At 41.7% G+C, this 14,373-nt stretch overlaps 1 protein-coding gene across 1 annotated transcript in view; it reads right to left on the bottom strand.

Moving 5' to 3' along the window:
- Window positions 1–14,373, bottom strand: part of UBE2R2 (ubiquitin conjugating enzyme E2 R2) — a 55,077-nt gene that overhangs the window by 14,681 nt on the left and 26,023 nt on the right. Inside the window, exon 2 of the mRNA XM_084225847.1 lies at window positions 12–98. Coding sequence (XP_084081973.1) covers window positions 12–98 — 87 coding nt within the window. The remainder of the gene's footprint in view (window positions 1–11; window positions 99–14,373) is intronic.

Raw genomic sequence — 14,373 nt, 5'->3', positions numbered from 1 at the left:
AAACACCTTACCTCATAAATGTTGGGGTGCCACATTTTGGTCAGGAATCTGAAGGTAGGTGGTGAATATGGATAGTCAATAGGAAATTTAATGTGAGCCTGAAAAAAAGCAGAATATTTTAGCTATGAAACAGAACAAAAAAGCCCAACAACCAATAACTACAGTGAAAAGATTGGGGGGAAAAATTCATTAGGTTACTAAATTGCTCATTTAATAAACCAGTGCCCAAGTGGCTCCACAGTGTAACTCCATGCAATTTCTTATGAGCAAAACACTAACTGAACAAGAAAAATCAAAACATCTGGGCTGGGTATGCTCAGAAGACAAGCCAAAATGCATTTACCATGTCCTAATTCAAGAAGCACTATTCAACAGCTGTTGTTAAACACAGTAAAATATACTGTAAAAGTTTTAACTCTAGAAAGCACTGCTCTCTTTCTGAGTTCAAAAGCAGACTAAAAAATGTTTACTAAGCTGAATAGACCTGTTTTACATTTGCCTGTACAAATATTTAAAATTACTCTTCCCATGATGAAAAAAAATTTGTTACATAACTTGCTCTAGTTATTTTGTCTTTCTTTGAAAGTTAAGCTGTTGTAGTGTGTTGTAGTTCTCCCCCCATGCTATCTATAAACTCATCATTAAGCTGGTCCATTCACCTGTGTTTCTAATACTACATGTTTTGCCACCACAGGCATTTTTGAAGTCTCAACATCATCTGTGTCTGTTTAATAAATCAATGAACCTTGAGGAATATTGATGGGCAATGACAGCAAACATCTCGCAGTGGTCAACAAGCATCTGTGGGGCACACTCTGAGTTGAGTTGATTGTGGGAAGGCTGCAGAGATCCTAGCACTGGAAATTAACTTCTCTGTGCTGCCCTGCCATTCACAGCAGTCTGAATATTGGCTGATCAAGTGTCCAAAATACTTCTCTCTGGAAGGTGGACTTGCATGCTGCTTGCTGGACTGTGGAGCACAAACCCTTTCCTTGGAACTGCTCAACCCCCCAAAAAGTCCTACTGCCAGCCCAGCAAGGGATCTCCAGAGAAGCATCTTCTGGTCCTTCAAACATAGCCAGCTTCATTTGCAACAGAAAATGCAAGAAGAGATCCCAAAGGCAAGATTCATATTTATCCTGGTTTGAGACAAATTTAGGAGGAAACCTAGTCACCCTAGGACAACATGGTAAGAGCAGAATTCCAGGTCATTCTCCTCCACTTGAGTACCTAACCACACCCTTGCTCAACAAGAGAAACTTTGGAAAGTTTTATTCCATAGTACACAGAAGACAAACAAAACAAATGGATTGCAGAACTGTTAAGTACCTGGCTACAGTTTTACCTACCAGCACACACCTTTGCCCTACAACCCAAATTTTATGGGGTCAGAGTGCCAGATAGTTAAGAACTATTCACCTTTATGAAAGAAATTTACCAGTTCACATGGCCCTTATGGTCTGTAGATGCCTACTCACGACTGTGTGTGGGCATGTTACAACAGCACTGAGTCCTCACCCCGCAGTCATTTGTCACAGCACACGCACAGCCAAGAGATTTATGATCCACTTTAACAATCCCATGGTTTAAGGCCAGTTGCACAAATGCCATTACACCAAGAGCAGTGAGTGAATGGCTCTTGTCACCACACACTGCTGCAGCAAGGACATGCCTGGGTCCACAACTTGTTGCACTGTGAGCAGAGCAGAGATCTGCCCAGGGCAGGGCATGTTCACTCCAACTCAAGTGCTTGCATCCCATAGGTGCAGACTCCCCCAGACACTGTGGTTTTCCCAAGAAAGCCCATTCCTGTGCTTACATGCAGTTTTGTGAGATCTAAGTCACAAAACAGCAAAAGGACTGAGACTAAAAATGCAAGAGACAGCAAAACTCAGGGTTGAGCTACCTACAAGACGTCTTAGCAAAATCTGTCTTCTACACAGCCACAGCTTCAAGATGACCAAAGCAAAAAGCATTGTGCCAGTAGATTAACAGTACTGCCAAGCTTAGAGCCCATATAGATGCTCAAGGAGTGCATTCCTCCCAGTAAAACCCCTCTGCTTTCAAACTGTCTAATCCCGAGGGATTTTTCTCAGCAAGACCACTCCAGAAGCCTGAGGCACCAGTACGTCCCTGTACATGATGCAGACTCATGCAGACACTGTAGATCCTGGAAGACTGCTCTGAATTTCTAAATTCTGTCTGACAAACACAGTTCTTTATTAGAGAAGGACTACCTGCCTACAATAACTATCACTATGAAATGCAGTGTTGTGTCACATGAAGGATTATCTTGAGCTCTACGAACAGAAAACACAGCTGGAGAAATAAGAGAAATCTTTCCTTCCATGTGCAGGAAGCTAAGAACCTGGCTTCCCTGTAATATATGACATATTTAGAGGAAGCAGTCACATTACATGGTGATCAGCTATTTCTGACTTATTCGTAGCTCTTTAGCACACTGAGGTTCTGTACTGGAACATAAAGCAAGTGAGGCTTCTCTACAAACCCGATTTCAGAGTCAAAAGCTCCCAAAACAGAAAACCTTGAATTACAGGCAGGGATTTTTCCCAAACAAAAAGAGCACCACTGTCAAGTCCCCACAGTGAGATCATCCAGAATTTGAAAGTGAAACCAAACACTTTTCCAGGCCATTACAAACAGGTCTGAGAGAATTACCTCATCTCTTCTGCAAGGGAAACCATGGAAAGTTATGTAAGCCTACTCTGCTCTCACTGAATGCTATTTGAGTTTCTGTGTGGGTTAAGCAAGCCAAGAATTTCCAAGACAAGCTGCAAGACTGCTTGCAAAATGCAGCAACAGCCACAATTAGAGGTCACTTTTTTCCCCACTGAAAGCCTGATTCTAAACATGCTAACAAAAAAAAAAAAAAAAAAAAAAAGACCAAATTAAGCAATCAACCTAATTTTAAGTAGATCTCACAGAACAGTTCTTCCCTACAATTTCACTGATGTAAGGCAAAAAAATCTGTTAGACTCAGCCAGGCTGCTAGGTAGTAGAGAGTGGCAGAGTTTTCATGGAGCTTGTTGTTACTCAGTTACAGCCACACAACCTAATTTAGGAGGACTAATTATGCAGCTCAGTTCCCCCCTGTGAGTTCCAAATAGTTACTGCATTTACTATGTGCCTGACTCCTCAAACTGAGCTTAAACAGAACAGAAGTAATCCTATTTTGGTGCTGATTTTAGCCAGCTGCATGCCATGGCTCCTTAACATCACTGAAGATACTCAATAGATAGAAACATGAAGACCAGTTACAATCAATCCATTCCTCCCTTCCCCAGTTTGCAACTAGTCATGCTTATAGTCCGTAGAAAAATAATAAACTCTTCTAAAAAGTCCAGCCTGACAGAAGATACAGTCCTTTACAGACATTTACAGCTACTACAAAAACTTCAACTTCTAAATTACACCATAGCATGTATTTTAAGAATGTATTTTAAGGATATTGCTACCAGCATAGTCACTTTGTTTCCTATTTTACTGCTTCCCTGCATCTTCAACAGAGACTGCATTTCAGGTTTGTTAATCTTCTTTAAGTTGGATAAGACAAAAGCACAGGTTCTGCTATGTATGCCAGAAAAATACACAGTCTGACTTGATCTTATGTGACTGAAAATTATCCACTGATTTAGTCACTATGAAAAACTATTACAGCAACTTTGTTTCTTGAGATCTTGCCACACACTTGACTAAACACTTACACTTACAACTACTCCAAGCACTCTAGGCTTGGGGCAGAGAGGCTGGAAAGCTGCCTGGCAGGAAAGGACCTAGGGGAGCTGGTTGACAATGGCTGAACATGAGCCAGCATGTGCCCAGGTGGCCAAGTATCCTGGTCTGGATCTGCAATAGTGAGGCCAGTGAGACTAACACAGGCAAGACTCCCTCCCAGCCTCAGTCCTTGCTCCAGCCTAGCTGTATATGACATTTCAGAAGTCTGACACTGTTTTTTTACAGCCTTTTCAAGCTGACAAAACTGAGACCCCTGATTTTTAGGCAGAAAGGGAAGGAATGTTGAATCCATCCTACCTATCCAGTGCAGACAGGTTATGAGGGAAGCACACATATTTCCTGGAAAACCATCAGGATCACAACTGATCTGATTAGAGGATAATGGGGAACACCAGCAGCTTTTATGGCCAGCATAAATTGCAGCTGCTTGGTGCTCCTGGAAGTGCCATTTAGAGATTACTTTTATTTCAAAACATCGCAAGCTTAATACCAGCCCTTCTAAAACTCTGCATTAGGGAGGGCAAGGACCTTCAGCAAATTGTATTTAAGATCAGATACAAAGGAAGTGGTTTGAGTTTTGAAATTATTTTGCTGTTATTTGTAATTATCTGCTGCAGCCAGCCCACAGATAAGCTATTTTCTCTATGCAAGTACTACCAAGGTTTCTTACAGATCACCCACCCGCCCTGGCAGACTTGCAGACAGCACAAGGACTCCTCACTTTCCTTCTTAAGGGGAACAACTAGGTTCCCCACCGTGCTCCTGCTGACTGCTCCACACACTGAACATGAACAGGAGCTACAGCCTACTACCAGGTTAAGTGGATGTATCTAATCCCACGAAACGCTCTTTCCTGCTGCTGATGCATCACACATTATACCATTCATTTAACGGAATCTCCTCTTCCACATTAAGCCTGGATTAGTGCATGCAGTATTAAACACTATGGGCTGGAAAGCATGTTCAGTAGAGGTCAGCAGTCAGTACCAGCAGCCAGTTTCTCACAGCAGTGAGGTTTAAAGCACCTCAGTATCATCTAGCTCACAACATGTACAACAGCATTATAGCCATCCCACTGCACTGTCAACTATTTGGTGAGGTAAAACATAGGGCCAACACTGCTATTTCAGCTCTATTTGTGACTTACGGCCTAAGCAATTTCTTGTGGCACAGCTGGGTGCTGGCCTGGTAACTTAAACTTAGCTATTGCTTCATTTCCCAGCAACACTGTGTCAGTGTTTATTGCCATCTGTTGTGCTTTCAGAGAATAGGAGGAGCACAACTCTGATCCAGGATGAGCGACCAGACCACTCAGGTCTTTTGAGTCCTGAAAACTCCCTTGTTGCTCCAGTGGCCATATGAACAGTAACAGCAGGAAACCCCTTACATCCCACATTACCTGCACTGTTTCATAAGGAATTTAAATCACAAAGATCTGAATGTGAAGAATGAACTAGATCTCATGAGAAGGACATGAAGGATCTAAACATAAAAGAAGAAAGAGCCAAAATTCAGCAGAGCAATGATGAGTCAAGAAGTAAGGCTAGCTTACACAATCAGAGACTGGTTTGACAGGCACCAGCCCATTCTTGTTTCACACTAAATCATATCTTGTACACATTTCCTAATTTAGTTATCTAGGGCACTACTAAATCTGCTGTTCTCAATGGAAGACTTCCTCTGGTACAAACTAGATTTCCTTTTACCAGAATGTCTTTTAACAGTAAGATATTATTAAATATTTATCTGCAATATATTATCTGCAATATTCATAAAGCTGAGATTGTTGGCAAGTCATCCAACCCAAACCAAAGCAGGTAAAGGGGCAGATTACACGAGCACCACCTACACTCAGCTAACAACTGCCAGGTTGATTTCCACTGTTTTGATTGTCAATTTGACTTTTCATGATGCTACAGAAAATGCTATCATTTCCACCAGTGAAGGAGATGCAGCATTTAGCAAGAGATAGTGAGTTGGAAACATTGGCATCCTGAAACAGCAAAGTATTTATTCTATAACCTGCCAATTTTGACTCAGCTTTTGCTCTTGTCTGCTATCGCATCACTGAGAAGGGCATTAGCAGCAGCTATGTAAGACACACCACCAAACAGAATTACTTGATCCTCTTTCACAGGGCTAGGTGTTGGTTCAACAGCTTCACTGAGCTTTGACACAGGGACCAAACAATAAAGCAATTTCAGATTCCCATGAGAGAAAGCTGAAGTCATATTGAGGTTTATGTATCTTCCCAGGAATTCCCATGCTGAAATATTAGGAGATTCCACCCTCAATTTAACCTTTACTCCAGGATCAGGCCTGATTTTAGGAGACAAAAAGATGAAGATGGAATATATCAGAGACTGTGACAAGCCATATGTTAGGAGGTTCCTGCTATGGCTGAAGGCTTCCTGTAGAGATTGTGCTCTTGGATCTGATGCCTTCGGGTTGCCCATAGACTGTACACGGGCTTCAGATTGGGATCACGGTGTGTGGGCTATGCAGAGAGGCTACTCTGTGTGACTACTTTCCAGGCAGAAACAGATGACTCAGTTCTTATTTAGATCTGTACAAACACACTGATGTCCTCATCTAGACAAAATAGGACAAATAACTCCAAATGTGTGAAACTTAAATTTCCTCGTGGAGCCTGATATTTTCTGAAGGAGCCAGAGATACTTGGGGTCACCACATCTAAAGTTTAAACCAAATCATGCATCTCCCCTTACGTTTTTGCTTCAGAGTAGAAGCTGGGACTTGAAATACCCTACTGTACATATAACTGAGCATGCTGGTACCTGAACTGGTAAATCTCTCACATGAGGATAGTTTCTGTCCACCTCAGATAATGCAATTTTCCATCTCTTTCCATTTGTAAAAACAGTTAGTTTTGCTAGAGCAGTGGCAGAAATATTTGAGACTGTTTACACAAAATATTGTGGTACATTACTGGCATCTCTGCCATCATACCTGGAATTTCCAATTTCATACTTAGAGGGTTGTTATTTTGGGCACCTCTCTCTCCTTGCCAGTCTTCAGGGTCCAAAAGACTGTCTCTTTTAGTAAGACTTAAATTAGCCTATGACATCTTCAATATTTTGTTCAATCTCACAGTCACGTTTACTAGGTGAGTAAAGCAGATTTACACAGGCACATCTATGTAAGACAGCATGACATACTTCAGACTTATCCTGGTAATTTATCAGTGGGATTGACTGACAGTGGGATTAAGGGCACCCTCAGTAAATTCATTGATGACCCAAGCTCTGTAGTGCAATCACACTCTGGAAGGAATGGATGCCACCTAGAGAGACCTGGACAGGCTGGAGAGGTGGGACTCTGCAAACCACATTATGTTCAACAAAGCGAAGTGTGGGGTCCTACACCTGGATTGTGGCACACCCACAGAGAAGCAGGTGATTGAAAGCAGCCTGGCAGAGAACGCCTGGGGGTGATGGTTGATGAGTAACTTGATGTGAGCTGGCAGTGAGCACTTGCAGCCCAGAAAGCCAAATGTATCCTGAGATAAATCCAAATAAGTGTGGCCAACAGGTTGAGGGTTGTCATTCTTCCCTCCACTCCTGCGACATCCCACTTGGATTACTGCATACAGTTCTGGTGACCGCAGGACAGAGAAGGACATGGAAATGCTGTAGCATGTCCACAGGAGGCCACAAGGTTGCTGAGAGAACTGGAGCACCTCCCCTATGCAGAAAGACTGAGAAAGTTGGGGCTGTTCAGCCTGGCAAAGAGAAGGTTGTGTGGAAAACCCATAGGAACCCTCCAATATCTGAAGGGGCCTATACAGAAGCTGGAGAGGAACTCATCATCAGGAACTATAGATGGGACAAAGAGTAATGGGCACAAACTGAAAGAGGTGAAATTGAGGTTGGATATTAGGAGAAGATTCTTTACTGTGAGGGTGGTGAGACACTGGCACAGGTTGCCCAGAAATCCGTAGATGCCCCATCCCTGAAAGTGTTCAAGGCCAGGCTGGATAAGGTTTTGAGCAACATGGTCTAGTGGAAGGTGTCCCTGCCCACATCAGGGGGGATGGAACTGGATTATCTTGAAGGTTCCTCCCAAACTCTCAAGGTTCTGTGATTAATCACTGCCAAAACACATCCCAGTTTTCAATAATGCTGGATAGAGTGTTGTCTGGGCTCGCTGTTATTTGTCTCTGCCCAGACAAGGGTGAGATGGGTTCGCTCCCCGGGCTCCAAAAGACGAGGCTGGACTCTCAGGTTCGGTCTTCAAAATTGTTTATTATTTCTTATCTACAAAAATTTTCTTTCCGCTCAGCCGGGGTCGGACTAGCAAGGCAGCCAAAGGCACTCTGACTGCCTACAGGGCAGTCGCATCTTTTTATAACAAAGACTACGTAAACTATATTTATCTTTTGTCCCCAATACTTATCATTTTTATTACTAAGTGTACCTTTACTAAGAACCTATCAAAAATACCTACGTCACACAGAAAATGGAAGACAAGAAGAAGGAGGAAGAACCACGTCGCAAGCCCCAACTCCCTCCATCTTGTTTTTCCAACCCCCCTGTACCAAAATCTTAAAATCTGTACTTTGACCTGTAATTGTGCTATTTCTATATCCTTTAAACACCAGTGATTCTTATAGCCCCACATACAGGTGGTACACCTCTTGAAGGGTCAAAGTCGAGCCACCAGGTACTTTTAGCAACATCCCAAGGCTCCCAAGCTCCCCAAGGGTTCTCTCGGTAGCTCTGGGCATCAGGAGAGGTGCGCCGAGTTCCCACAAGTGTCTGTGAACTCACCTATTCATTCCAACATTTGCATCTTTACCAAAACATAGCAGATTGTTTTGATGCTCTGTGAAGCAAGCCATACCATTTCTATCTGCTGACTGAAGAGATGTCCAAGATAGCTCAGTGTGAGAACACCCTTTCCTTCAGCCTGTTTTTACTATTTTTAGCCAATTCTTTAAACAAGTACCATTCATGAGTCAGTGAATGACTAATTGCCTTGATTCTCTTCCTATGTGAGCCAGGCTGGATGCAAGAGGAAAGCTCTTCTCAAGGGACAGCCCATCACATGTTCTGCTAAAAACACAGGGCAGGTCTTGATGCAGTCACCTCTTTCATAAGCAGCAAGGGGAAGGCATATTTATAGCATTTTAAGTGTAAACCCTAGCACTGTGCTGCAGTGTTACACAACTTTGCCTTTCCCAACATGGTAGGCAGCAGCTCTCTGACGAGACTTCTTGAGCTGGCATACCAGCAGCCTTTCTTTAAATAAGGGACACAGGCATCTGGAAGGTGAATAGCAGCACTCAGGAACTGCAGTTGAAATCTTATCTATTCTGGCTGCCATGCAGAAGCCAACTAGGCACTCTAGCAGCCTTGTCACTTGTTTTTCAGCCACTGCTTTACTGACCGTAAGCTCTCCTGCTTGGACCTGGACACAGGCAGTAAATCTAGGCAGACTGAGCAACAGCAAGCAAGTCTGCTGGACTGTACAGCTTCCAAGCAAGCAGCTAAATCAGCAGCACTGTCTCCTAGTGTGGAGACCCAATCAGCAATGTGTTAGTCTAGATATATAACCCTACAGTCACACAACTGTATTATGCACAGCCCCACCCAGTGTACCACCCATCTGAAAAGTGTCTCCGATCCTGCACTAGTGAAGTCTGATACGTGTCCACCAGCTGGCTCCTGCCCAGCATCCTCCAGCTTACTGCAGGAGCCAGCACTGTGTCAGAAGGTATTTGCTAGGAAGAAGCTTATATCTGAGACACAAAGGCAAGTTTTCACATTATTGCATGATGCACTTGTCAGCTTTATCACTATGGGCTGCTCCGACCAGACCAAATATAAAGTTTTAGCTTGGATAAATGTATTAGCTGATACACAGACATCCCTTGCTCCACAGGCTATTCCTTCTACAGTAACAGGTTTTGGGTGGACTTTTTTTGCTAGTGAGGAGCCAAATTAGAGGCCTTCAGCATTCTGTCATTCTCCACTTCTTTTCACCCCTGCCTTGTGCTTCAGAGGATTTGGAGGTCACAGCATTACAACCAGTAGTACTTTACTATGGATGTACAAGAGGAAAGTACAACACTGAAGTGAAGGCTAGCACTAACATTTCTTCCTATGGTCCAACTAGCTGCCATGTTAATTACTAATACAACAGCCAGATAAAGCCGGAAACCTCAATTTGCTGAAAAATCTCCTGAAAGAGCCAGCAAAAGGGAGCAAAGCAGGTTGAGTCATCTGCAGTGCAGCATAATTTAAGGTATCATTTATACTTCTTACAAAAGCAGAACTACTGCAGTCAAACAAGCTTGGTACAAGAATACACAGACCTGAAATTCAAGCTTGAATTTAATTAATTGGAACCATTAAGTTTGAAGGTATCCCAGGTGAGAGCAGCAGTCAGGAAGAACCACTTAAGCGTACCACAGGTTAAGAGGATTAAGGTCAAGGCAAAAAATTAATGAGACAGGTGTAAGATGAGAATAGAGGAAAGGGATCTTATCACTTGGATGAAGAAAAATGGAACTTTTAGGCAAGTCAAAGGAAAGTTGTACAACTGTGTGACTAAAAGCAACCTTTCAAGTAGCTTTCATATTATGCACTATTTCCTACCCATACAAAGAAAGGATCTGAAGGGAAATTAGAACTCATTTAATTTTTCTTCCTGTATTTAAGCATGTCATAGATATTGCTCTTGATACAAACTTAACTTTAGCAGAAATTTGTGTGACAGATCATGTGTGACTGGCATAACAGCAAAGATAAGACAAGATCTATGGTACATCTACAGTCTGCTCTCAGTAAGAACTGGAATGCTGCTGAAAAAAAGCTCCCATATCCAACAATGGGGAAAAAAGCAGGCCCAGTCTAAGGTAAGCAACAAGATGACCTGCAATATCAGGCTGACAGCAGAAGCTCTTGCAAGAGGTGTTGAATTTATAAATATTTGTAGGAACAGGTGATATCTCAAGGAAAAAAAAAAAAAAAAAGAGTACTTCCAGACAAAACAAATTTTCTATTGTGAGACATAATTTTCTACTTAGACTCTTCTGGTATCTACCTTCTTATGATTCTTGGACAACTTATTTTTCAGGTCTGCTTTTTAATGTCTTAAATGTTTGCCTGAATGCTAGAGAAACAGACAAAATATGACCTTGCAAAACATTTGCACATGAAATGCCAGTAGCCAGTAGCTGCATAGCAACTTTGTGTGTTGAAGCCTCCTCAGAAACAAGGCATGTTGCCTACCTGCAAAGACTCATCTAAAAGCTCCTCCACTTTCTCAATAACATCATCAAATGTAATTACCTGTGATAAAGAGACCACTTATAAGAATGCACGCTGTGTCTGATAGCATAAGTACAGTGCTCCAGCACACTTCCACGCTCAGAAAATGCACCATCCATACAGTCAGTTTGGAAACTGGGTTCTCTTTATTCCATCCAGAGAAAAATGATACCCACACATCTGCAAAAACCTAATGCTGAGCACTAGACTTGATTGTGTATGGAATAAGCCAAGGCTACCAAATACTAAGACTGGCAAGAACAGACTATTTATCCATATTTATATGCTGGACAATCCTTCCTGTCTGATCAGATTAATCCTTGAACACTTAAGTCTTCATATTGTTGGGCTATTAGATAAGACACAGTGCACCTGATACACTCTATCAAATTACAACACAGTAACAAGCATTTTGCAGCAAAAGTCATCAGTGTTTTATAAGTACAGCCCTATCATGGTAAACCTACCCCAGTTACACAATGAAGCCTGCGAACCATAAAATAACTTGTGCTGGTAATTAAAGCCTTATCGAGGCTAGGACAAAATATGCTCATGTTAAAAGAAAATTATTTACCCTCACTGTCCATTAAGTATTTTTGTGAGTTTTTTCCACCTACTAGCAAGTAACACAAGCTTCTAGGTGCTAATGTTTTACGGTTCATCAGTAGTTAATACCCAGTAACTATATCAAACAAATGATTTGAATTCAGCCACAGTAGCAAGAGAATGGTTGTATTTTCATATTAAAAAAAAAAATTAACATTCACTGCTTCTAAAGAGGTGTTACAGTGATAGATTCAGACACCTGCATGCTACTTAAACCATAAGCTGCTTCCTGCCACAGAAATGAATCCAAAGCATGACTTGGAGGAGCCTCTAGTGGTGATAGAATAGATGTGATTATGAATTAGCAGATGCTCAAGGATAAGCTAAGAGACCTGCTGGCATTCATGTAGCCTACAGATACAGACTCCTAGGCAAGTTAACAGTAATGTGATCTGCAAGCCACACACACACACTTGGGTCCAAGTAGGATGTTTTCAGTAGTGTTCTATCAACAAGTTTTACCTTGCCTTGATTCAAGAAGGGAACCATACAGATTGCTTCTTGACCTCTTCAGCTTGTAGGCAACATATAGTGCAAAAACTGAACAGAAGGATATCCTAACAACTTGTTTAATCTCTTTCAGACTAATATTTTTTGCAGGGAGGTAGATACACAACATCCTGTGGCAATTATTTCTACAGTTTTAACTACATACTGTGTAAAAAATGCACTTTCGTTTTGACTTGCTTCATAGTTCCATTTAATGCATATTCATTCTTAAATTAGGAAAGACCGTAAACTGTCATCCTCTCTTGACTTTTTTTAGTGTAATGCATGGCTTTATAATCCCTAATTGTACCCCTCCTAAGTCATTACCTTAAGAATTCTGCAAGTTTCCTAGAATGGGGAGCAGCGCTGGTACCAGTTTCCTCCACCAAATTATACTGACAGGGGCAGACCACTATTTTTAAATAAACCGTGTCTATGCACACAGAAGGCAAGGATGTGTAAGCCTTGCACTGCAGAAATACATCCTTTGAGCAACTTTACTGTGACGTTAGAGCAGTATCTTCCACAGGAAACAACAATAGAGAATGTTTTGTTGTTATAAAAGGAGTTTTCCAGAGCATGAACTTTGATAATATCAGCTGGAAGCAGTTCTGTTTGAACTCCATTGGCAAGACCAGCAGGTGTCATTAACTGTGGAGTTTCTCCAATCTTGTGACCTGTTGCAGCCACATTGATGTGGCACATAACTGGAAAGGTGCTTTCATTCCTTCAGGAGGCCCTGTAACATTATCCTTTTTGGTAAGCACTAATACTGATGCAACACTTCCTTTAGCCTAGCACAGAAGAAAATAAAAAACCCACATTTGGCGATTTGGCTGCATTGACTCAATACCATTTAGGTTCCAGTACGAGCCCTTAAAGAACTGGAGCATCTGGCATCAAACACTGAACGAAACTGCCAGCTTTTGTTTGTAGTAACAAGGTTCAGATGCTGAAAAAGTTAATGCTGTTTCAGCACTTTGCAACAACAATTGCAGGCTAGACGCTGTCAAAGTATTTCAGAGGTTTGCTTTTTAGCAGATGAAAGTTTGTCTGGCAACTACAGGTCTCTATCTTTCATACACTCCTGATGTAGAAAGTAGACTTTCCCCTAAATCAAATAATTAATAGAACTGGTGCCGATTTTTATTTTCCCAAATACTACCAAAAGTTATACAATTGTTTGCAGAGTAGCTTCAAAGCCTTCTACACATGATCAATATGTTTATAGTAACTGCCAATTGTCAGGGTTTATTTTAGAATGCCTGGATATAATGAAATAAAAAGAGTACAGCCTTTGAGGTATCCTGTGCCTAGAAAATAATAAATTAAATAGTAAGCATTATTTAAATTATAAATATAGGAAACTATGTTGCTATGTTAGACCTCTGGATGAAAATTATACTGCAGCATGACTGGAAGACAAAGAATTTCTTTATACCTATGTTGAGCACAAAAGTATACTTTTACATGGTAAGAGTCTTATTCCTGCACGGAATTCATTTCTGGGGAAAAAAACTGGGTTCTGCAGATGCTACCATGGAACAAGCATACAGTGATGTGCATTTAAGAGCTCTGTATGTCTTGGAAGATTTGGGGAGAGATCACAGAATTGGCTGGGATGGGAGAACACCACAAGGTGACCAACAGGAGCCAACTGTTTTCCTGTAGCTAGTTTATGCTGCTCTCAGCTGCTTTTCTCTACAAGAACAGCTACAGGGTGGAAATTTTGGCCTAAGAAAAGCTTTATGCTATGAGTTTTTAGTTTTAGAAGTATCTAGCCATACAAGGGGCAATACTGGAACACAAAAGCTCACAAAAAAAATCCCAGGTTATGCACCGATGTCATACTACAAAGAGTTTTGAGAAACACATGGAGGGAGTACCTGAACTGTAAGGGTGGTGGAGTGAGGGAAAACTGCACAAACTCATTCCAAGCAGCCTGCCAGAAAAATCAACCACAAAGATCCTTTTGTTCCTATTCTTGGACATCCAGTATTATTTACTAGAGCTGCTCCTCAGTTCCTCCTACCCCACCTTGGCCCAGTTTTTATTGCCTCCAAGGAAAAACATTTTCAGATGAGTAAAACTGTCTCCATCCGACACTGCAAGCAGTGACCTTCAGTGGCACTGACAACAGTCTGAGGAGTAAAATATCTGATCTAAGGGTCTTCTTTGCAGTACTGAAAGGGTTATGCATTTTCAGATCCAGACAATTTGCCTCCAC

Source organism: Fringilla coelebs (assembly GCF_963513975.1).
Source record: "Fringilla coelebs genome assembly, chromosome: Z".
NCBI lineage: Eukaryota > Metazoa > Chordata > Aves > Passeriformes > Fringillidae > Fringilla > Fringilla coelebs.
Note: the sequence above shows the minus strand (reverse complement) of the source record. Positions and strands in the feature narration are given on the sequence as shown.